This window comes from Pteronotus mesoamericanus, unplaced genomic scaffold (assembly GCF_021234165.1).
Source record: "Pteronotus mesoamericanus isolate MK-2021 breed Mesoamerican mustached bat unplaced genomic scaffold, CSHL_Meso_final contig_78, whole genome shotgun sequence".
NCBI lineage: Eukaryota > Metazoa > Chordata > Mammalia > Chiroptera > Mormoopidae > Pteronotus > Pteronotus mesoamericanus.
The window spans coordinates 4156541-4181255 of NW_026555258.1; the positions used below are offsets into that span (position 1 = coordinate 4156541).

General features: G+C 54.8%; 2 protein-coding genes across 3 annotated transcripts in view; one reads left to right on the forward strand and one right to left on the reverse strand.

The window, feature by feature from the left end:
- The first annotated feature begins 341 nt into the window (after window positions 1–341).
- On the forward strand, window positions 342–743 carry QRFP (pyroglutamylated RFamide peptide). Its single transcript, XM_054584838.1, has one exon. The coding sequence runs from the start codon at window positions 342–344 to the stop codon at window positions 741–743; it is 402 nt and encodes a 133-aa protein (XP_054440813.1).
- Window positions 744–6023: 5280 nt separating this feature from the next.
- Window positions 6024–24715, reverse strand: part of ABL1 (ABL proto-oncogene 1, non-receptor tyrosine kinase) — a 108982-nt gene continuing 90290 nt past the window's right edge. For both annotated transcript variants that reach the window (XM_054584218.1, XM_054584219.1), the window contains exons 5-11: window positions 18814–18898; window positions 18044–18221; window positions 16120–16304; window positions 13861–14013; window positions 11987–12076; window positions 11457–11621; window positions 6024–9610 (exon numbers count right to left, since the gene is read on the reverse strand). In XM_054584218.1, the coding sequence (XP_054440193.1) occupies window positions 7896–9610; window positions 11457–11621; window positions 11987–12076; window positions 13861–14013; window positions 16120–16304; window positions 18044–18221; window positions 18814–18898 (2571 nt within the window). In that variant the 3' untranslated portion in view covers window positions 6024–7895. The remainder of the gene's footprint in view (window positions 9611–11456; window positions 11622–11986; window positions 12077–13860; window positions 14014–16119; window positions 16305–18043; window positions 18222–18813; window positions 18899–24715) is intronic.

The following is a 24715-nucleotide window of genomic DNA, read 5'->3' on the forward strand; positions in this document are numbered from 1 at the left end:
AGAATGAACCCGAATTTGCCCATCTCTCCCGGGGCTGCCTATGTGTTGCTGTAAGCCGTTCCGGCAGCAGTGGGATTAGACCTTAAGCCGCTGCGGCCATCAAATCCGGGGACTGCAGGAGAGGGAGAACCAGCTCCTGTGTCTGCTCAGGAAGCACAGGCCTGGTCCCCCAGTGCAGCGACACTTCCTCGTGCTGCGTGCAAGCTGGGCGTGCAAGCTGGGCGCGGCTGTTTCCCCAGCTTACACCGCTGCTGGCTGCGCAGGCCCTGGGAATAGGTGACTAGTGTCGTGCCTGGCCCCTGTGGGCAGCCTCTAACCTCTTCCTCTCCCCTCTGGACCAGATGATAAGCCCTTACTTCCTGACCTGCCTCCTCCTGCTGCCGCTGGGCACCTGCTTTCCTCTACTGCACAGAGATGAGCCCGTGGACGCCAGGGGTGGCTTCAAGAGCAAAGCAAGCTGCGCGGACCTGGCGGGGGGACACCAAGCCCGCCCCCCGTGGGGGCCCTCTCCGTGGCTGAGCGCTGCACGCCCACACGCCCTGCCTGCCACGGCCAAGGAGCCGAGCAGGGTGTGTGCTGGCCTCAGGCGTCGGTTTGGGAGGCAGAATGACAGCAGCAGGGCCGCTGGCTTCCTCCCGGCTGATGGCAAGACGGCCAGCAGCCTGCTGGGGACCCTGGCCAAGGAACTCAACGGCTACAACAGGAAGAAGGGCGGCTTCCACTTCCGCTTTGGCCGGCGGTGAAGGGGCCAGGGCATCCTGGGCGGGGTTTCTCCCCAGGCCTGGCCCCCCACCTCAAAGACCCTGAGTAGGCGTGGGTATTATTAGAACGAATGATTAGCCGTAGGATTGGCTAGGCGGGTGCCTACTTTTGATTTCCAGCTTTGCTGAAGCAAAAACCTGGGCGGTGTCCAACAGGTGACCCAAAACAAGCTGTCCCGGTGAGTAAGAAAATGCCAGTCATTTGTAGCGGCCCCTCCCTGTGGTCTGGTTCTGAGCAGCCCTCGCGCGGAGCCGCGGGCCCCGCTGGTCATGAACTTGAGCGGGCAGTGGGCTGTGCCAGCTCCGAGCCAAGGTTAGGCAGCCTGCGTGACGACAGTGGGGAGACCAGGGTTTTGACGGTCTCCGTGGGGACATCTATAGCTGACATCTAAAACGCCACTGGTGACTGAGAGAGTCCCGCTGGGGACAGAGCAAGGCTCTGAGAGGTAAAAATGAAAACCACAGTCTTGTTCTCCACCCCATTAACACAAGATGCCTCCAGCAAGAACACCCCGCTGCGGCGTCGAGCCCACGCCCTCCCGACAGCTGCCCTTCTCGGCAGCACAGGGTTTGCCGTCTCGTGGGAGATCAATGAGAAGTACACGCGTGCGGTAGCAAGGCTGTATCGCAAGTGTTGGGAGTACGAAACATGATGTGTGGATCTTTTGAAATAAAGTGGTAACGCCTGCAAATGCTAACGGAAAGCTCGCCTGCCTCTTGCCTATGGGCCCCCATGTGCCCCGGGAACTTCGCTCCCCTGGGATTCAGGGGCCTTAGGTTTAGGGAGGTGGAAACTGTGCTGCAAGAACCTCACGCCTCTCCCAGGACCCCCTTAATTGGCTAGTGGTAAACACCCGTGGTCAGAGGTATAGGGAGACACACACAGGACGCGCTTCTGCCCTGCACTCGACGGCCCCTCCTTGGTGCTCTCAGAGCGAACGGCATTCCGAGAACGCCCCCTACCTGGAGGAAGCCAGCGCTCGGGCTGGCTGCAGGCGGGGGCGAGGCTGAGCGCCCCGCAAACGCCGCACTGGGGCGCCCTGCACCCCGCCCTGTGTCAGACGCGGCGGCCTGACGCTTCTCACTCCCAGGCTGCTTCAACTGCTGAGATGAGAACCTCTATTGATGTTACTATGGCAACATCCCCCCTCCTCCTCTGGAGCTGCCACTCGCCCCTGTTCACAATTGAATAATTTTCCATTGAGCTGTCACAATTAATTGGTGGATTTTTATTAGCCTTTTAGAACCACCCAGGGCTGGGCCCCGCTTGCCACCCTGGAGCATTTCAGCGTTTGCCAGTCTATTAGTGACTTACATTCCTCAGTGGCAGCTCTCAGTCCTTGGCAGCCTGGAAGCCCCCTCATTAAGGGGCGTGCAGAGAGAGCTGAGTCGCAGAGCCAGGCTGACTGGCGAGAACCGGGGTAAACGAGACGGGTGCACAGGAGCGGGACCACCACCGCAGGAGGCAGTGAGGTGCCCTCTCCTGGAGCTCCGCCCCGCTTTTCCGCAGCACCGCTGCACACGCGCCCTGACACAGCACATGGCACACATGCCGTGACGGGGAGCAGACAGAGCTTGGGGGCACACCATGCTCTCTGTCCTCCACCACAGCCTGAGAGGGTGCTGCAGGAGTCCGCCTGCTAACCTCACGGTCTGAAGGGGATGGAACATGCCCCCTGGTCTTTGTCTGTTGGTACCAGAGGTAAACACAGCCCTCCAGCGGTGGAGGGCAAACCTCAAGAAACAAGCCCACGTGCCTGTCTGTCAAGGACAGCTCTGGCACTGGGAATCTGTCACAGGGTCGCCAGGTGAGACATGGACGGTTCCAGCCCAGGCTGGCTCACCCCAGTGTGTGCTCATTTCCACTGTGCTAAGGTGGGGGCGGGGAGACAGCAACCTGGATCACCCCTCCGCCAGTTCCTTCACGCGCACAAAGGGACATGCTCATGAATGGCCAGGTGAAACAGGCCACGAGTCAACGGCAGAGGAACTGAACTTCACCTGCCAATTCCTACTCTTAGAATAGGTGACTGTCTTTAAAAAAAAAGAACAAAAAAAGGCCACCCCCTAGGTCACAAATGATAAGACTCGGCGGTCACCCAGGCTGACACACATGTGTGCGGCCCTGGCTGGGTGTTAACTGAGTCGGATTAGGCTGACCTCGATGGGGAAACCGGAGGTGAAGGGGAGCAGGAGCCCCAAAGGCACGGAGAGCCTGCCATTAGGCTTTCATCATTAAACAAGCATCAGCAGAGCTATTCTTTCCAGTTGCATTCGAGCTCAACCGCCCTGAAAATCGGAACACGCGAACTGCTAGGCGCGTTGATCTGTGAACTCCACTCCCGCGCCCTTTGGCTCAATCTTCTCTTTAACCCTGGCCCACTCTCAACCCCACCGGCTGTCAAGGGTGGGTGCCTCCACGCTGCCCAACAGCCCCTGCTCTTTCCAGATCAGTGAAGGCGAGGCTCGCCCACACCCTTTTGCTCGGGAGGCAGAGTAAGCCCCCTGGGCGGCTGGGTCTGCTCCACGGAGTGGCGGCGCCCTCTCCGCCGCAGCAGGCGCCCAGGGCGGCTGGCAACGCTTGCGGTTACTTAAAACACAAGTCTTCATCTTGGGTGTAGATCTAAAGGTTTTTAGCTATTGAACTGGATGGGGAATAGTTCTCTCGTTTTCCTACGTGTTTGAAATATTAATAAACATGCTTAAAGAAAAACAGAGGCTCATGGGGGCAGCAAGCCATTAGGCAGCTGCTGTAGAGGACAAGGAGCCAAACTGGCCCCAGCGCCACAGATGCTGCATGACACGTTCCACGGCAGAGCCAGCCCCAGCACGCTGTGGCAGCCCTCTGCGCCGGGAGCCTTGCTCACGGTGCTGGGGGACCACCAGGGATGAGGGCAGGCGCGGGCAGGGACGCCGTGCTTGGCCAGTCTGGTCCCACCTCATGTCTTCTGTGCCATGGCAATGTTTAGAAATTGGTTTTCCCAGAGCACTCAATTTGGGAACACCTCCTGTAAAGAACCGTTCCCCGAGAAGCTGGGTGATGCTAGTTCTTCGCTTCTCTTCCACGGTGGAGGGTGGAGCCTGGCCCTGGAGCACGTCTCCACTAGTCACGCTGTGGCCATCTGTGCTGTCAAAACATTGGTCCCGGCACAGCAGCTGTAAGCGGCACATGCTGTGTGACCTTGGGCAAGCTGCTTCCCGTCTCGGAGCCGCCACCTTCCTCACCCATCAGTAAGGACAGTGACAGAACCGCCCTCATTTAAAAAAAATAAAAAAAAAAAAGGTGTGAAAGCCGCAACTGGTACTGCAGAATGCACGTGTAAGCAGCTGAAAGTGCTCACGTGAGCTGGGATTTTTAAGTAAGTTTTCACTGGAACATAACACATTGAAATGTGCTCCAATTTGGTGTACGTACAGCTTGATGTGTTTTCACCAAGCAATGCCCCCATGGGCCAGCTCCACTCGGACTGAGAAACAATACTGCCTGCTCCCTGGAGCGCCCTTTGCCCTCCCACTCCGTCACCCTCCATCCTGACTCCCAACACCATACCTGGACTGGCTGTGCCTTTTTCAATAAAGATCGGCTGCTTCTGCGCCTATCCCATCTGTGAGGTTCACTCAGATGGTGCTGTGGCAACACATGGTTCACTCTCATTGCTCTGGAATACTCCATCACGTGGGCATACCACAATGAACTTACCCTTTCTTCCACTGATGGCATGTGCATTGCTTTCGGGGCTTGCTTTTTAAACCACTGACATCTTAGGCTCATGTTTCATGATGGCGCTATTCACAGCACTGGCCTTTCTGGCGGGGCTGGTCCTGGGGGCTCCTTGGTTCTGGACCTTGAGACTGCTGCACGCGCACGTATGTGTATTTTTTCAGGGGCTAGAGCCAGGGCACATTAAGTTCTCAAGGGGCTCTGTGACCTTTCAACAAAGTTTAGGAACTATTGTCCTAGAATGGCTAGACCCAAGTTTGACTCTGGGTGACATGCACGGAAGACAGTTTGGGACAAGGATCCGACGACACACCCTGCCTAAGAGGCTGCTGTGTAGACTCCGTGACCAGTCCCCGTCTGACAGGAAGGAAGCGGCCGTGCCTTCCCTTCGGCCGTCCCTATCATCATGCCACGCCTTCTTTCAGACTTGAGAGGTGTCATTCAAGGGAAGAGCCTGCTACCCATGGAAAAGCCCACACTTCAGAGAGCTGGTGTCCAGGACGGTTCAACCACTAACAGGCTCTGTGGCCTGGGCCTCGGTCTTGGCCTGGGAAGTGAGGGGGAAGAGGCCTGCCCTCTGGCACCGCCTGCAGCTGCTCGGTCTGCGCGTGCGCAGGTGGACTCCAGCAAACCCGCCCCAGGCAGCACCTTCACCTCTGTCACTGGGCACGCCGCCCACCTTGCTGCTGAGGTCTCTGGTGAAGAGGCTTCGCTGAACTGCACTCCTCACTAGGCTGTGGCGAGCAGGATCTGTATCCCCTGACAAGGCTGCTGGCTTAATAAGTATCATTATCACAGGGCGCTCCTCACTTCCCTGACTTCCACTTCCCCAGCTGTCAGCTGTCGTCAAATAGAGACCCAGACAAGGAAACGTCAGCACCGCCCCCACAGGCCCCTGGCTAGGGGTGGGGAGGGGGCGAGGCAGGGCCCGGGATGGCATTTCCATCCCCTCGCAGGCCAGCGCGCCCTGCTTCTCCTCCTCCGCAGAGGATGGTACTGGGCACGATGAACACAAGCCGGGGCGCTTCAGGGGTGGAGGGCAGTGGCCGAGATTCAAGGGTAGAGAACGCGCGAGCCCCAGTGGAGGGGTTCCCTCTCTCTGGCCGGCCAGGAACCAGGACGGGACGTCCTCCCCACCGCAGTGAGTCTGCGGTGGCCTGACAGTCGGCACGGCCCTTGGGCCGGTCCTCTTTGCCCGTGCCCGTCCGAACTGGCCCGTCCGATGGCACTGCTCATGCTCAGTGCTGCTACAGCAGCTGAGCTGCTGGCAAGGAAGTGTCCAGGACGCAGGAAGGGCTTGCGACGAGGGCAGGGAAAGTGCCTGTGAGTGGCTGATGGTGACACAGGGTTCAGGATCCTGCTGCGGTCCTGCCCTTCTCTGTCCTATAAAACCCAACACGGAGCGCCCAGCCCGTCAGCAAAGGAGGATGCCCGCCCTCCCGACACGGAGCATGGCCCTGAACCACGGGGGGAGTCACAGACCAAAGACATCCGCCCAAGTTCTAATGTTGTAAACATTTATTTAAAAAATACTACTAAGGAGAGACGTGGATTCAAAAAACATATAGTCATATACAGAAACAAAATGTACTGGACCAAAAAAAAAAAAAAAAGAGAGGAGGACCGTAGGCATTTAAGGGAGGGGCGTGGAAAACTATTTACATGTCATTTATAAAAGAGCAAGTCTACAAGAGTGTAATACGAAGGTATAAATGCAAAATATAGTGGCACGTCGTGTGGAGAGGAGACCAGTACCTCACAGAAGCGGGGCGAGGAGCCGGGCGGGGCTGGTTTGCTTCATCTGCAAGGCCGCTGGCGGTGTTCCAGCCCCCCCTCAGCCTGTGTGACACAGCAGTCTGGGGGGGCGCAGAGGTGATGTGCTGTGAGAACAGTATCACACGGTCCGGAGAAATAAAATACAAGTTTAGGCGGATAGGGCAAAACGGGGCCTGGGTGAGGTCACGGGTGTGAGAAGGCGTGGGGAGAAGGTGGTTCTCTCCTGGTTCCCCCCAGGGTTGCTTCTGGGCCTGGAGTAAGATGCAGGCTGATGCCTGCCCACTCTTCAGTAGCTGCTCTAGGTCAAGGTCAAGGAGACCTGGGCCCCTGCCCCATAAGCCTGGTCCTGGGCAGCCCAGGGGAAGGGTACGCCAGGGCCTGCTCTTCGAGACACTTTCTGGGGTTTCATTTCTTTGTGAATTTCTTCTTCCCTGATGGCTAAGTGTTGCTCGTGGTAATTAAATAAGATGTCCGTCCACAAGGGAGCATCCAACACTGGTGCGGCTTCGGCGCCCCGGCCCTTTCCTTCCTGTTAGCGTGCTGGTGCCCGCTGTCTGCACCGGGGACGGCGGGATGAAGGCAGAGCTGGGCCAGGCTTCAAGAACACCCAAAACCTGAAACCGGCTTGTCCCAGAGAAAAGAGCCCTGCAAGACCCCACTTTGTCTCAGGGTAGTTGGTACACGGGAGGTGAAGGAGGGCGGTCAGGGACCAAGATCACCTGGAAGTTCCACTGGAAGGCAACATGGGGCCCACGGAGGAGCTACCCAGGCCCAGCCCCGGCCCACCGCAGCACCGGCTCTTCACCTAACAAGCCCCCCGCCCCGCCAACGCTGTGTGCTGGGCCCCGACTCTGCCACCCTTAACCCTTAGGCTCACTCTCCAGCGTTGGCTGTGCACGTCACAGGTGAGCAAGGAACTGGGCTGCGGGGACCTGCAGGGGAAAATGACAGGACATTCTCCCACACCATGGGCCTCCTCAGTCCACCCCCTTCCTGGGACCCAAAGGCCGGCTGGTGTTCGCACCCTGTTTTGCCCCCCACCCCCAAATGAGAGCTGTCCCTCACACGGGGAGAGGTGCGGGCACCGGCCCTGGCAGCAGTGGAGGGCAGCGACCGGGGGGCGGAGCTTGCCAGGGCGTCGTTCTGGGAATGTCTTAAGCGCAGGAAGCACAGGGAGGATGAGGGCACAAGCTCCCTCAGCAGGGGAGTGAAGGTGACAGTACCCTGGTGACGTGGCTCCTGTTCAGACCACTCGTTCTTGGGGAAAATGGAGAAGGCAGGGCCAGGGGACACCCTCCAGGAAGGACTGCAGCGAGGAGAAGCGCAGCCATCTTCCCAGCTGGCCTGAGGGCTCAGTCTTGAAGCCCCTGTGGGGAGCCGGCCGCGTGCCCATGGCATCCACCGCGTGGGCTCCGCAGACAGAACTCAGGATGGGGAGGGCTCGGCGAGCCGGGCCGAGGAGGAGGAAAGTGCAGAGGACGGCTGGTGCGCAGTGTAGGTGGCAGGGCTGCGCCCCACGGTGGCCCTCAGCTCTGGGGCGAGGTCCCGCGCACTGGTCCTGTGTCAGCCACCATCGCGGGCGCAGGGGGCCCTCACGCACTACAGGCGGCTCCGGCTGGCCTGACGCCTGGCTTCTGCTACCTCTGTACGATGTCACTGATCTCCTTCACAGAACTGAGGAGTTTGCTGAAGTCCTGAGGGGCCGCCAGGCCACTCCCCGCCGTTGCCGGGCAGATCTGAAGCTCCCGGAGATTGTTCTCCAGCTTGTTGATGGCCTCGCGGAAGGCGAACTTGTTCCTCATTTGCTGGATGGAGTCCACGTAGCTGACGCAGAACGTGTAGAGGTTTTTGCCGGCTTCTAGCACAGCGCTGTGGCTGGCCATCTGCTCGGAGTTCCTGGAGATGGCCAGGCACAGGGCCTCGGTGCTGTCCAGAACCACGCCCTTGGTGATGGCGCCACTGGCGATACGCTCAGGAGGTTGGCGGGTTTTCCGAAGAGACACGCGGGTCGATATGAGAGGGATGAAGGCGGTGGAGGATGGCTGGTCCCCCGCCAGGGCAGAGGATGCTGATGGCAAAGCGGAGGGAGTGGGGGCTGGGCTGGTTGGGGTCCCCACTGGCTTGGTGGATGACTGAGGCTTTGGCATGGCCGGGAGTACAGGCTTTTTGATGCCCTCGCCCAGCTGGCTAGGTTTGGCAGCATCGCTGTTTATGGCATCCCCAACCGCAGCCACGGGTTTTGCCTTCCCCCCGGCGCCTGCCTCCCCAGCTGCTTCCTGGCTGGGGCTTGGAGAGGGCTTCCCGGCTTTCCCGACAGAGGCTGGCGGCGGGGGCGGTGGGGCCGGCTTGAGCCTGGACAACTTCCCTTTGTCTCTCCCAGGGGACTCAGAGGAGGGCTTGTGCCTCCTCATTCTGGACTCCTCGGAGGGGGCCTTGATAGTCCCTCCAGAAGCGCCCAGCCCTGCTCTGCCAGTGGAGGGCGCTGGCTCAGCAGCAGCAGGCGTCCCCAAGGCACTGGACCTCCCAGCCTCTTCCTTGTGGGGCAGAGCAGCGGCAGGAGCCACCACCTGCCTACGGAGGAGTTTTGGAGTCAGGCTGGGAGGGCTGGAGCCTGGACTGGACTCTGCCGCATCCCTGAAGACCTCATCAGCCACATCCTCCGTCTTTTTCACCAGCCTGGGTGGGGGCGTCACTGTGCCTCTGGTCACCTGGTCAGACCTGTTCTCGCTCGCCCGCTTCCGAGGCAGAGCTGGCTTCTCACTTTTGTGCCCTCCAAACGTGGATGAGTCAAACTGTCTTCCCGTGGACGGCAGATCCCGAGGCAGCGTGACTGACCTCCACTCTGCGTCCTTGGCCCCGTGGGGCACGCAGGAAGCAGAGCAGGACCTCAGGAAGCGCTTGCTGGCGCTGCTGCCACTCTCCTCCTCGCCGGCTGCTAAGCGGCTGGTGGTCAGCGTGCTGGACTTTTTCCATAGGTGGGGAGACCGGAAGCCTGCGCCCCCTGACTCCCGAAAGGCTCCATTGGGGACACCGGCCCCACTGCTGGGCTTTGGGGACTTGGCTGGCTCGGCGGTGTCCAAGGATGTGAGAGCAGGCACCCCGTTGCTGACCTCACGGCCCTCTTCCTCCCCGGCCCCCTTGCGCTCTGGCTGGCCGTCCATCTCCCGGAAGGAGCTGCTGCGTTTAGGGGGGGTCGGGGCTGTTTTCTTCTTCTTCTTGATCAAGGCGCTAAACAAGTTGGTCTTTTTGTCTTTGGGGAGGAGGCGTTCATCTTCGTTTAGGCCACCATCCTGGGGACCGCGTTCCTTTCGAGGGAGCAATGGGGACACGGCAGGCTCGTGGTCCGGACCATCTGAAACACATTGGAAAAGTTTGGCAGGCCCGGCTCGAGGCTCCTGGACACGCCAGGAACTGCAAGCTGCTGCCCGCTCTCCACCAGGCCCGGGCTCTGGACTCAGAGGCGCCTGGTGCGAGCGCCCGCTCTGCCCCTCACCAGCCCTGCGGCCCAGGCGAGTTACTTCTGTCTGCCCCTCCTCAGCTTTCTCATCTATAAAACAGAGGGTACTAAAACCAATCCACAGCATTGCTGGAGAATGTCATGCAATAATGAACGTGGAGCATTTGTCACAGCTCTTGGAGCATCATTTCTCAATAACTATTGTCACTGCTGTTCATGTTCTTACTAGGAGAAACTTAGGTCTCTCCCCTTGAAGGCAGCAAAACAAAAAGCCAGGCTGCCCCAGCCCCTGCATCCCTGCACTGGCTGCCCCCACCATCTGGTCAGTGATGGCCAAGACAAGGCTGGGCAAAGGGTCAGACCCGTGACTCCCAGACCAGCCAGGGGGTTGAGGCTCTTACGTGGTGTGATCTAGAGGCGAAGGGACACATCTATGGGGTGCAGCGGCAGCGGGCTATCATGCTTGGGCAACAAGAAGGGGTGACTTTAAAATTTTTAAACGGACACTCTTTAAATATGAATAGGAGCTTCTCAGCAATCTTTCTAGTGTTGCCCAGCTCCCTGGTGGCAAATGACAGATTTCTCCCTGTGGGGAAGCTGCAGAGAGAGGTTTGCTGTCACCCCCGTCAGAACAGAGGCACAGGGACATTTACCAGGACACCAGGCAGCATGCAGGACATGCAGTGCAGGGAAAGCCAAGGATCTCCCCGCTGCACACCGACGGGGGAAGGAGACGAGGTAAAATACAAACGAACTGCGCACCGCCACCTGGCACTCGGGGCTCGCCATGAGATCACGCCTCGACACCCGCCCGGGGAGCACCGACGGGCAGAAACGGACACGGCCGCCTGCCGCTGCCGCTGCACAAGCCCCAAGTTCCCACAGCAGCTCCTCCCCACGGCTCATCTACCTGATACCACGACTAACAGAGAAGGACAGAGGGTCCAAGGTGCTGGACAGTGTAGGCGCCATGGTCTCTAAGGTGGGCTGAGCACGATGATCAGGGGTATGGAAAGAAAACGCTGTGATTTGGGTCTATTTCTTACATAAACTTTTAAGTGCATATTTGATAATATACTTAATACAGTCATGCAGTAGTGCACGCATATTATTTTATATATATACGCCACACATTCAACTTTTTAATATAGGTATATAATTAAAAAACTGTGAATCATGGCTCTATAGATTCTGCTGTGGCAAAACCTCCCGTAATTCTGGCTCTGTCCTGCCCCCCCCTTAGTCGGTGGCCCACCAGGGCATCCCCTGCACACCAGACGCTGGCCCGTCTCCGACACTCATCCGCTGGTCTGCAGTGGGGCTCGAACTTCTGGGGTTTGCAGGGCAGGGAACAACTGCTCCATCAAGAGCAGCCTGGCTCTGAATGGCACCGGGCACACAGGAGGCACCGGATCCGACTGCTGACCAAGTCGTGACCCCCGCTGAGCCACTGCCACCTCCCCCGCACTCCTCAGACAGCACACCTGCTCCAGGCCACCCCTCTGAGTGACACAGGAGGAGGTGGGCTCCTCTCTCGGGTCTCATAAGCACCTCTGAGCTGCTGAAGCCAGCGGCTCCTAATTATTCCCCGGGAGTGGAGTGCTGTGGGGAGCGGAGAGCCTTCTCTTCAACGGTGGACGACTAATGTGGGATTTGCCTGCCCGTCTGTGCAGGTTCCACGCGCTGCTCCCCATGCACCGCCCTGGCCCGGGCCTCCGGCGGGGGCCCGGCGGGGACCTACCGGGCTCTCCCAGGCCCTTGGAGTGCGGCGGCTCAGGCACATCGGCAGAGTCCTTGTGTTCCGTGGCTCTCCTGGAGGTTCTCATCTTGGTGGGCAGCTCTGGCGCCTGCAGCAAAGAGCTGGCAACTGCTCGCATGCCTTTCTTCCCCAGCTCCTTTTCCACCTCTAAAGGCCACCAGAAACAAACAAAAACACCCCCCAAAATCAGTGCCATCAGTAGTGGTGTCATTTCGGTATGTTGGTTTTCTTTTTCTTTTTAAAATGATAATGATCATCCACACATATTTATAGAAAAGAGGTACAAGTGATAAAGAAACAACACTTAGTAGTTTCAGAGTCCTGCAGGGATACCAAAGGCTGAGAGCGCCACACTCGACCCCTCTGCCTGGCTTTCGGGCCTCAGATTGCTTGTCAGCCCATGTGCTTACCCACGGAAGCGGGCCGAAGGACCAGAGCTGGGGTCCCCCTCGGCTGCCCCTCCCACCCCAGCCTCTCGCCCCACCGCAGTGTCCCGAGGACGGGCACTTTACCATCTGATATGCTGGATTCCTGGAACATGGTCTCAAAGGCTTGGTGGATTTCAGCGAAGGAGGGCCGGTCAGAGGGGTTCCACTGCCAACCTGACGGATGAGACCCGAGTCAGATCACGAGGAGGCCCTGCTAACAAGTATGGAGCTAGCCATTCTTAAGGAGAAGTCTAGAAATGAAAGCATCCCACTCCTGCTACCCATCTTTTGGTGTGACAAGTTAAAGTGATGCATGCCACTGTGTTCTATTACAGACATTAAGAATTTGAAAAGACTAGATATTGGCAGGAATATGGACTGCAAAACCCCAGAGAGACGTTGACAGGCAGAACTGCATTTCAAATATATTTCTCCCATCCCTACTCCAGCAAGGGCAGAAAATTACTAAGCCAAACGGCTGGCCTTCTCTCTCACACCTACTGCCTGGTTACCAAAGCCCAAATCCTCATCAGTAAAGAAATGCTAATCAAAACAAGATTAAAATAAGGATTAAGGGCTGACCAAGCCTCGTGTTGGTGAGGATGCAGAGTCACTCACAGGCACTTCCGGTGGCATTGGTACAACCTTTTTTGGAAAACAATTTGGTAAAATCTATCAAAATGTGATAAGCACACGGGCCTCGGAGCCCCAGCACAGTGCGGAGGGGCCTGCGTGAGGGCGCGCACGCTCCCGTCTTGCTCCTAATGGCAGACTTCGCACAATGGGTCAAACCACCCAATGTTCCTCACAAGAGGGCTGGGTGGATGAATGAATCGATTAGCGGGATGCTCCACAGCCGGATAAAACCGAGCGGGGCGCAGAGGGGGAACGCCGCATCATGGACGCAGAGAGGCGGTGTGTCAGCACTGCCTGGTGCAAACAAAGTGGCAGGGGTGTGTTTATAAATATGGCGCAAGGGGGGATCCCCTCAAAAGCTGCAGTTTATTCATAAAATATTGTGTATTCTTACATGTTGAAACCTCAGTCACCTTCAAAAGACTCTCCATTTGATGCTGTACACCTTGAGTGGTTTTTCCACTGCTCAAAAATAGTTTTTGAACTTGTTGATTTTGATGCCTTTTAGTGCTTCTGCTGGTTTTTGTTTTCACCTCTTCTGCATCAGCAAAACATTTCCCTTTGAGGACTTTTTTCATCCGGGGAAACAACAAAAAAGAGTCGCTTGGGGCAAGACTGGGCGGACAGGGAGGGTGGGGCACAGGAGTCATGCTGTTTTTAGTCAAAAGCTGCTAAACACTCAATGCGGTGTGAGCAGGTGCACTTGTACTCACCCATCATGAAATGGGCAAACATGTTGAAAGAGTCTTCAAAAAAAAGAAAAAAAGAGAAAAGAAAAGAAAAGAAAAGAAAAAAAATTCACTGAGGCCAAACGCAGCCCCTCACAACGCCACCTGGTGCACTGATACAGATGGGTTCTTAGCACACTCGCCTAGTGGGGGAAATCTGTACTACAAGGCGCCCTCCCTCCAGAAGATAATTCCGGGGTTTTTCTTGTGTACCCCTCTTCCCCTGCACCGGCAAAACCGACCAGATAAACATCCCCTGGAGTGTCTACCTACTACAGCAGAATGTCTGAAGGTATGTCCAGGAATTTGTATTTATTAATAAGAAATCCAAGTTTGGTATGCATCAATCCCAATTTTGTATTCAAAAACAAACAAAAACCCTCACACACAAATACTAAGTAGAAATAAAAGTATAGAGAAACACTGAAAAAAGTCTGCAGAGTCTGTATCAACTTGTTCCATTCATTGCTCTGAAGACTGGGAATGAAGAGAGGAAATGGAATACTCGAATTGTTTACTTTCCATATACACCCCTGCAGTGGAACGTTTTACGAGCCCACTTGTAACTTTTAGAACTGGAGGCGGAAGGCTCACATGCTCGCATGAGTTCATAGACCTTCTCTGGGCAGCCTTCCGGGCGCTCCATGCGGTAGTCTTTCTCTAGCAGCTCGTACACCTGGGACAGGTCGATTCCCGGGTAAGGTGACATGCCATAGGTAGCGATCTCCCAGAGCAGTACTCCAAATGCTGAAAGAAAAGAGAATGGGAAAGGTTATTTGAAGCATGCAAGATTTAAGTATCCTGCATTTAAGACGAGTTACCTGTGTAGTAGACGTCAGAGGTCACCGCCCCCCCCAGAAGCAGGCCAGGTGCTGACATTTCGCCAGGCCCTTCATTACAGCAGCCCAGAAGGCAGCGGTCCGCCCGCTCAGCCCCATGGACTAGAACGCGCTGACGGAGAGAAGGGGCCTGGGCGATGAGCTCCTCTAGGGTCTTGGAGGTAACACGACCACCTGTCGGGAGGCCACTGCTACTGGCTCTGGGACCAACCAGCAATGTGCTGAAGACAGGCCCCCTCCTCTTTCAGGGGCATGAGATTATCTCTAAGGTCCCTTCCAGCTCTAAAAATTTCACAAAAATCTTATAAAGTCTTTCAAAGTTCTGCAGGCCCAGAGTCCAGCCTTGGAATTCCTGATCCCATTAAAGAAAGCAGAGCCGACCCCCTGGAGAAATGGGTGGCTCAGGTCTAGGGCAGGGACGGAGCTGGAAGGCCTCATCATTCCAGACAGCACGAACACCATCAGATGCTCAGGGTCTTGCCAAAAGGACCAGGAGCAACATACAGTTCCCCCCGGCCAGAGGTGGGACAACCTGAGTATCAATAAGGGAAGTAACTGTACGGATTAAAACACATCAAATATATTTAAACATGTTTTACATGTATGTATATATGTTCACTATATCACCAAAAAAACCCAATAGAAACCTAACTGGTCACCCTTGGAGAGTATCAGAAAACCAGCATGTTACTGTGAAAACCGGTGAACAACGGCACGAAAGCAGCCGCCTCCCCTGCCTCTCCTGTGTGAGCTGCACCGAGGAGCTGGACGGTAGGGGAGGGGGTTGCTTCGTAACGGAGCACCGAGCTGATAAATGAGCATGGAATAAGGGAACGAGAAAACTACTATTTGGTTACCTCTAATAAGTTAGTGGGTCTAGGCGCTGGGTATCAATAACGGCTAAGATCACAAAAAAGATAAATTTAACAATTATGTACCTACTAATGAAAAGCACAATGCTGTCTATGAAGAATTCTACACTAAAAAAAAAAAAAAAAAAAAAAAAAAAAGGTCAATCTCGATGTGATCAAGCTGTTTAGATCCAACCACCCCTCTCAGTAGGAATATTGGAGAGAGAGGAACATGTTAAATTGTCCCACATGAAAACGAGTGAAGTCCAGAGAGTGGGAACCTTTAAAGGATAAATGACAGGATTTCTTCAACAAACAAACAGCGAGAGAAATAAAGAGATGGAGAGGGAACTTACAGGTTAGAGGAATCTTAAGGAACGTACAAACTAATCACCTTGTGTAAACTGTATTTCGATCTCAATTCAAACAGACTATAAAAGTATGACTTTTATGATTCAAAGAGAAATTTGAACACTGGATGATTTGATAATATTCAAAAATTACTGTCAATTTTGGGAGGCAAGGCAATTTGGTTATGAGAATAAAAAGCCATCTTTAAGAGGCTCATTCTGAAATATTTATGGACAAACTCTGATGTTTGGGCTTTGCTTCACAATACAGGCCGGGGCACGGGCAGGACAGAGGCGGCCGGCGCACCCCGAGGCGGCGGGCAGTGCCGCTCGGCAGTGCGGCGGGGCCCGGTAGGCACCCCGTTCTTCTTCAGGGCACGCCACACTCTGCACAGTGAAAAGTTCCCTACGAAAGTGAAAATGGAAAACACTGCCCCATGAGGTTTCAGGGGCAGTATGGGTAGTGCCCTACTGAGAGCCCGAACCCGACCTCATGACACTCCCAACACGGAGGAATGTCCGGGGTCTGCCGGGTGGCCAGCTGCCCCCGCAAAGCCAAGGAGCGAACTTAGAATGAAGACAAAGATGGTTAATCCGAATTATTTTGGAAGAAAAAACTCACTTTTACTTCATTTTGGAGAGAAAGCAGGGGAGAAAGGATTTTTAAATAAAAAGAATTAGTAATGAGGGGTGGGGGAAGAAAGAGCAAAAAAGAGGTAGTGGAAAAGGAGAGAAAAAACAAACAAACAAACAAATAACCAGGAAAAGAAGCTGCGCCCTGGGTGGGCGAGGAGGGAACTGGGCGGCCCTTACCCCAGACATCGGACTTGATGGAGAATTTGTTGTAGGCCAGGCTTTCGGGCGCGGTCCACTTGATGGGGAATTTGGCCCCGGCGTGGGCTGTGTAGGTATCCCCCGTCATTAACCTGCTCAGGCCAAAATCGGCCACCTTCACCAAGTGGTTTTCCCCTACCAGGCAGTTTCGGGCAGCAAGATCTCTGGGGAAGGAAAAAGTTCATACATCAGTTCCCAGGTGGCTTTCCTGCTTGATAAATCCACCACCAAAATGGGAAAAATGGAGCCTGGTCCCCAGAAACTTACATTAACTAACCCCCTCTCCGGGAAGCACCACCCGGGCTCCCAGCATGGTGAGAGGCAGCAGAGAGAACACTGGGAGCGAGCTCCCAGGCCCTGGGACCAAACAAGGTAATTATGCTGGGCCTCGGTTACCTCATCTGTAAAATGAAAATGGTAATGACGGCGCCTGCTCCTTAGGGTTGCTGTGGTAATTAACATGTGAAGTGCTTCCACTGATGCCTAGAGAATTGTAAGCATCATCTAAGTGTCTGCTTGGTTGTCACTGCTCTGTGCCGGGGACCAGGAACACACACATGGGCCAGTCCTCGATTGTGAGCAGTTTCTATCTGAGTCGGTCTCCGCTTGTCCTATCCAGGCTTGGGAGGACAAAATAAAATGAAGCCCACAGTGTTCTTTGCCCGAATTGTGTTTCCTACTTCCCTCTTTCTTCCTGATGCTTACCCAAACATATCCTAAAACTCCTCTCCTGTGTAATCAGCTTCCTCTAGCCTCCTGATTCTACCAGGGAGGTAGGAGGGGTCTAATTTTGGTTCAAGGACATTAACCATGAAATCACAAGGCAACCAGGAATGGAAGGATGAGAAGAGGCAGCAGCTAGTGATGGCTGCATAGGACCGCTTGATCAGCAGCAATCCGAGGGAAATTAAACGCAGAAGAGTTGTGCCTAATGGGATTTTGGTACAGGGTTTTAAGTCTGCCCGAAGGAGGAGGGAAGGGGCCAGGCTGTGCAAGGCAAACCAGAAGTCAAGGAGTCACAATTCGCAGCCTCAGAGGTTCACGTTCTTGAGTGACAGGACCATCTGAATCAGGGTCTCATGGAGCACAGAAAACGTGTCTTACAAGAAACCGCCAGCATTTCACACACGCTACCCTTGCTCCTCACTGTGAAAGCTCACACGCAGGTTTCGTACTTGAATTAATTGGGTGGGAAAGGTGGCGTGGAGAACATCTTGTACAAAAGACTCCAGCAAAGCCCATCAGGCTTCATCCTGCATAGGCTGTCACTTTGCTAGGAAGCCATTTCCACCACCAAAGAATGCGAAGACCAAGATAATTGCGGCACACTTGAAGGTCAAAACACTCCAGGCTTTGTAACGGCAAGAACGCTTAATTCAGAACCGCAGGTACACAATTCTGACAACGGTGGAAGCACTGCTGAACCAGATGACAGCACGTTAAGTGGAGAATGAAATGATAATGAAGAGAACGGGGAGGCACGGAATGCAAAAACAAACCCCACGCGCTGGCTTAATACGGCAGGTCTGTGTAAACGCAACGCCCACCGCTCCCAGGAAGAGGTTACGAGGACGCGCTTCGGGCTGCGATCGTGAGGAAGGGTGCCGCTTATGACTCATGTAATATTCTGCTTGGTCCAAAGTGGTTCCAAAGTGAGATACTTCTCACCCCAGGGATTAACTGCTCTGTTGGCCAAGAGTCTAGGCCTGGCTGAGCTGGCCCTGGACACACTCCCAAAACTGGCAATGCCAGGAACCCAGTGTCTGCCTTTGCTCCCAAGCCTAACATGGCCAGCACGAGAGCGAGAGACAGAGCCAGAAGCCCTCAGAGGCCGGGGCTTCTTGCGGGGGTCCCGGGCTCAGTCCACGGCTCTGCGGGGAGGGGTGCTCAGCCGGGCTCCTACCTGTGGATGAAGTTTTTCTTCTCCAGGTACTCCATGGCGGATGAGATCTGCGTGGCCATGTACAGCAGCACCACGGCGTTCACCTCCTGCCGGTTGCACTCTCTCAGGTAGTCCAGCAGGTTCCCATAGGTCATGAACTCAGTGATTATATAGAACGGGGGCTCCCGGGTGCACACCCCTGTCAGCGAGACACGGAAGGCTTCAGGGTGCCACTCTACTCCCAGCTGAGCAAACGTCAGAAAGGACTAACACTAAAGGAAAATGCTTCTGAAATGGATGCCGGCTGTGCCCCAAAGTCATGGGCCCACTTCTAATTTGGTGAGATTATGTCCATGCGGGAGGGACATGGTCACTCTTTTCTTCCTCTCAAGCCGATGGGCTTAAACAGGGAGAGGCTGTCAGTGAGTTCAAAAGCAAAGGCCAGGCCCTCACTGACAAGCCCAAATTGCTGTTAGTTTACCCCTAAAGGATATGTCTAATGGTTATGTCTACTTACAGAATGTTTTAACCTTCAGCGAAGAAACGTTAAAAATTCTTAAGTCTCAGAAGCCAATTTGAGATTTGTGTTTCACTGCTTTTAAATATCAATTCAAAGTAATAACATTCTCTCTCCCACACCTGCTCCCCAACACACAATTTCACACAGGCCTCCTTAACCAACGGCTGACTGCTGGTCCAAGTCAGAGACCTCGCTGCGTCCAGCCATCCCCCGCTGCTTCACCGGCACCAGCGCCCCCCAGAGGGCTTCGCTGAAAGAGCCGCGCACTCACCGAGCAGCTGCACTAGGTTAGGGTGCTTGATCTCTTTCATTACTGCGGCTTCTTTCAAGAACTCTTCCACCTCCATGGTGTCCTCCTGCAGAAAGAAAAAAAAGTGATGAAATTATTTCAGCAAGGAACGTATTTCAGCAGAGAAGCACATCGTGAATGGCTGCTGCAAGCTGCAGCGTCAGCAAGGGATCATCCTGGCCAGGGAGGGCCGACTGCCACACCACCTGGACAGGTTCCACGCAGCTGAGCGCTGCCTTGCAGCGCAGAGAGCGCTCCTGCTGGTGCAGAACTTCTGAATTCTGCCCCAGGGCAACAAAGGAGACTGCTTGTTTCCACCCCCTGTGGAGTTCGCAGGGGTAAGGGAAGTGTGTACAGGCGAATGCCACAAACAAGGTACCATTTCCACTAAGGAACAGCTGGTTTTCAAGGTGTCCTAAAAATGCATAAAAAAAAAAATCACTTGAAGAACCTGAAATGTACCCGATCGAAGGGAAGAGACCCTGATGACACAAACAGACCCTGTACGACCACAGAAGACTGATGACCCGGCCGTGGCGCAAACAGAGGTGCGACCCTGCCTAAGGGCGCAGTGCCACGGGGCCCTGAGGAAATGGCCACCGCCACCTGGCAGATCAACTGCCCAGAGTCGAAAACCATCCTCACCGGCAGCTTCTCCAACACGGTCAAGGCCTCTTCGCAGCAAGCGCACAGCATCTGCACGCAGAGCGGGTGCCCAGAGCGAATGCGGCATTTCTGCGTTTCCACACACAGCCCGAGTCTAGGCCAACGAGGTTCCACAGGCGCGCCGCAAGAATTTTTAGAACATGCAACGCCTGACTATTTAGTCGGGGGCACAGACCTCTTTTCTCTTTGATTATCAAATAAAAGAATGACAACAACCAACAGAACAATAGCCATCCAGTGTGAATGAATCAAAACCATACCTATTTTTTTGGTCAGATCGGCACACAGACCAGTGTGCTGCACAATTTCAGCAGTTAGGGTGTGTGCCATGAGATGAAGGAGGCTAGAGGTTGCTGCTCCAGGCTCTGGTCCAGAGCGCCGTGACCCCTGGCCCTGTTCCACGAGAGCCTTGCTGTGACTCATGTCGGGTAAACCTCTTTTGACTTAACGAACCCACTGTCCTCAAAACAGGAAGCAGGTGGTGGTGATGGTCTGTCCGCCGAAGGAACTGGCGATGAAGGCCGTGAGGGAAGCAAGGCACCACCCCCCAAGTTTCAACACGGAGTCTGAGTTTGTCCGAAGAGAAAGCTTTCGTGGGAGACAAGGAGTGGCTTCTTGAAAACTAGCTTCCCCCAAGAGGGATGCTTTGTACGCTGCACCTGTCCCTACCGGAGACAAAGCTCTGAAGTATCCTCACTGTCGCGCTCCCCCCGGCGGCCCCAGCCCCGGCCCCGGCCCCTGAACTTAGGGAAGCCTTCCGGAGGATGGCCAGCCTTCCGCAGCGCTTTCCTGCTTTGGTCGATCGTGTTAACAGGGAAGCATGACCGGTGAGCTATGTGCCAGCCCACTATCACTTTGCTTAGGGCTCCATGCAACTGAAACCAAGAAGCAATTTACTGCTCTTTAAAAACGGTGAGCTGCTCTAAATACCAATTAAACATCACGGTCTCTGTGTTAAGCCACGTGGGGGAAAAGGGCCCGTCCTGCCGCCACCCTGCCGGCTGTTAATTCTCCAGAGTCCTCTGCTCCTTCACAGCTCGGCCGACCACACTGTCTGGGTGTGAAGTGCTCTGACTTACCAGGGTGACACCCTAATGTAAAGGCTCACATAAGGACAAGCGGCTTGCAGGATCTTGCTTGGCTAACAACATGGTCAGAAAGGAGCTCTCCTGTGAAGTCTTTCAGACACGTGGAATTTTTTTTCAATCTTAAAGCACCACATAGTAAGCCACAGGCAGTGAAATCATTTCAGAAATATCACCTGCTCTTACAGCTACTGTATCTTTTCTAAAAGAACTGTGTTCTAGATCTTGAGACTTAGGCACAAAGAGCAATACAGCTTTCGAAGCCATCCCTCTTCGCTTCTTGTCTTCTTCTCACATTCATTCCTGCACGTGCATGCACCAGTGTGGTCAGTATAAATCAATCCCCCTTTTTTCCTTTTAGGACAGTCAGTGTGAACTTATTTCCCCCTGCTGGAATCAGACCTGGTCCAACTTAGAATGTAAACTGCTAACAGCATACTGCATGCGGCTGTCCTGAACTAGAAACATCCCTGATGCTACCTCCTGTTACATTCTTTCACTTTTATTTAAAAACTTTCCATCGTCTTTTTGAAGCAAATTCTTCCACTTTCACAGTAAAATAAAAGGCACTCAGATCAGCTGGGGTGAGGGCAACACTTTGAGTAAAGGCCGTGAATCGCAGGTGTGTTACAGAGGGACAAGGGTCATGTGACCTCTCTGCACAAGGCAGGTGAACCTTTTGGCTGGTGCTGGCCAGGCTCTGCCGCTGTGGGACCGTGGTAAGTCACATACAGAAGAGGTAACGCAGAGGTTATCTGTGAACTGCTCTTTTCTCATCCACAAGAGAGAAAGCAAGGCAGCGTCCACCTCACGCACAGAGTGCCAAGTGCATGCCCAGACTGCAGCTGCGCTCCGCCCACGGACCTCCCTTCCATCACCACGGAGACGGCACGTCCCTGCTCCCGACGAGCAGGCTGGAAACACTGCCCATACAAAGGGCAGGCTGGCCCTCCAGCACTGTGGCCCTGTCTTCCTCGCAGGCACATTCTCTCAGACTCAGCGTCGCACAGGACCTTCTCGCCAGTTCCGGCTGTCTGCGCGCTGGCCTCCCCCCCAAGGGCAGGTGTTCTGTGTCACAGAAACGAACCCCTTTTTCAAAACCGCCCCCACAGCCCGCTGCTGTGGCTCAGCTCTCGGGGCTCCTGCTGCCTCCCTCTCGGCAGGGGCACCGGCCCTGGCCCAGGGCTCTCGTCTGACAGGTCGGCTTCCACGTATCTCTGGTTCTTACCCAAATTTAGGTGAGCAAGGCTACAAGGACTGGGAAGTACCATCCTTCATCCATCAGGTGGACCAGCGTCTACATGTTTAAAAACACTGGAACGGTGGGCAATTTCTGGGCTTGACTGAAGAAGGAGGTTTACACACCAGACATGGGGCTTGAAGCCCAAGCAAAAGTCCACGAGAAGCCACCCCACAGAGAAAGCCCCAGAACTCTGATCCCAAGTATGGCTGCTGCATCAAGCTCCATGGCCAGAGGAGACCCTGCTGCCAGCCCAAGTGCAGCGTAGCAATGGTGGGCCCTGAGCCGTGTGGCCCCCTCGTGAAGTCAGAGTGCCACTGTGTGGACTGTCCCATGTCAGTGCTGTCATGGAGCCTCCCTTCTCTGCTCGTTCCTGGGGCTCTCCAATAAAACCAGCTTCCTGGGGGAAAGGACAAAACTACACCCCAAACTCAACACTGAGGGCGCGGCACCCAGGCGCAGCCTCGGCGCTGCTGGTGGAGCGACACAGGCATGAGCTCCTTGGGAGGCATGTGGGAGCGTGAGCAAAGCCATGAACGCACGTGGCCCTTGATCCAGTGGGTCTGCTCGAGGGGCTGCCCCCCTGGACACTCTTCCCACCAAGGGTGCCAGCAAGGAGCACCTGTGACACTGCCGCAACAGCCAAGTGCTGGGAAGGACACAAGGTTCAAGAAGGGCCGGTGCGCACAGAGACACCGCGCCAAAAAGGGGCAGGCTCGCGGGCACTGGCAAGAAACCCCCGTCAAGTTACAACGAGTGGACAATAGAAGGTATAGAGCGATGTCTGTAACATGCTGCCATGTGGTGAAAAATAATGCACATGTGGACCATTCTGGAAAGACACAGAATTCAAAGGCGGAGGAGATGGCGTATCTTACCTATTTGAAAAATAGGTAAAGAACTGGGTACAATTTTAAGTCAATATTTTATAACAACATTATGTCTCATTATTTTAAGGGTAAATTAGTCAGTTACTTTATGATTCAATCTTAATGCCACAACTAGACAAACAGTGGTCTTTTCCAAATTACTGCAACTTTCCAAAGTTGCAATAACTTATGCAACTGTTTCACAGAAAAGGAATGACTTACTTAATCTTTGGAACATGGCTCATGTGAACCTTGGGGCTTTTTGTACTTGACAGTTGGTTCTCTTACACACATTCTGCCTATAACAAGGGTAAAAGTCAAGCCTATGACCTCCTGAATATTGCCAAAATTCAAAACTAGCAATTGGTTTGCCATCAGTGGGCCTTGGCTGTAATTCCAGTTTCCCATCCATAGGGGTCAGCCTAGTGCCTCCTTTTTAATCTGTGTCCGCTTCTGGTCCTACGCCCTGAAGGTACAGGAGCAAGGCTGCAGGGGGGTCCCATGAAGAATCGTGGTTAAAAGTAGGGTCTTGCTCCCCCTGCTGGTTAAGGGAGAGCGGGCTCTGTCCCTGAGGGGCCAGCAACACAAACCAGGCGGGACAGGGAGGGGGTGGAGGATGGACTGGGGGCCCAGGGGACCTGGCACAGAGAGGCGCTGAGCGAGCGTCTGGGCCAGAGCCACAAGGGTCTCCCAAGGAGCCTTGAAGAGAAAGGTGGATCTTGGCTAAGGCCTCTGAGAGAGGTGAGTGGGGGAGGGGAGGTGGTTTTTAAGATGCGTAACTGTGGTTTATGTATATTTTTCATGGTATATGAGGAATAAGAACCTGAGTGACAAAACAGTTGGGCTCTGGAGCAGGTTGTCTGGGCCTGGGGCCTGGCACCTGGCTCTGCCCTCCTGGCTGTGTAACTCCAGGCAAGCGACGCAACCACCCCCCCGCTGCCATCTTGTCCCCCTTGATGGCAGTAGTAACAGCGCTGCCCTTCTCTGCAGGCGGTTGTGAGGCTTAACAGATGTTATGTGCAAGGCACCCAGAACTCTGCCATGCACGTGGTAAGAGCTCAGTGTGTGTCAGCCATTACTGCCATGTAGAGCCCACGTAAAGGTCTCAACTTCCGGAGCGGAGACAAATGCTCCCAGTACTAACCCTACCCCTCTCTCTGGTCAGTGGGGCACACAGGGAGGCTTCCGTGCAGCGACAGGGAGGGGGGCCGTTCACTCAGCAGGTGCGTGGCCCGCGCTGCGGGCTGGCATCCTCTGGAAGACCATGCGTTTCCCTTTCCCTGGCTGGCACCACCCGGGGTGGCTACTCACAGAACTCCGTGCCACCAGACCCTGTAACTGGGGACCGGAGGTTAATAAGGCTCTTAGGGGAAATTACTAAAAGCATACAACACGAAGTTTAATAATACATCATTAGAGAAGCATACTCTAAAACCCCTTCTTCCGGATAACTCGGACCCACTGGGTAAGAACGCCACGGGCAGCGCCCCCAGGTCCCACGCAGTCCCTACTCTGAAACCCCCTCTTCGGCTGTTCAGAAACCACCACAGCGTCAGCTCCTCGGCTGGTTTCCCCACATGTCATGTTGTATGAGCTCCACTCATTTTTAAGTTTTCAAACAGGCCTTGCGTTAATTGAAATCTAGTGTATTTTGTATGTTTACTCTTCCTTGTTTCATTTTTGCAAATCCTGGCGAGTGTGTGGGTGGTACCTAGGCCTTTCATAAGTTCTCAGCTGGTCAAGACCCGGGGCCTCTGGGCTGGGCCCTCGACTGTGCACCAACTCCAGGCGCCACAGCACAAGCCCCTGATCTGGGAGAGGCGGGGAGTGCGGTTCAGTTCGCTCCAGGGCTCGCCACCTCGCCACCTCTGCGAAACGCAACAACTCCACCGTCCCACTCCTGTGCCACGAGCCCTCTCGTGTGACCCACGCCTCCAGGGGAACAACCAGCGCCCTCTGACCTGGCGCCCCCTCTGCCCTCCACCTGCCTCCCTGACCTCTGTTCCCTTGGCTGCCTCTTGCCC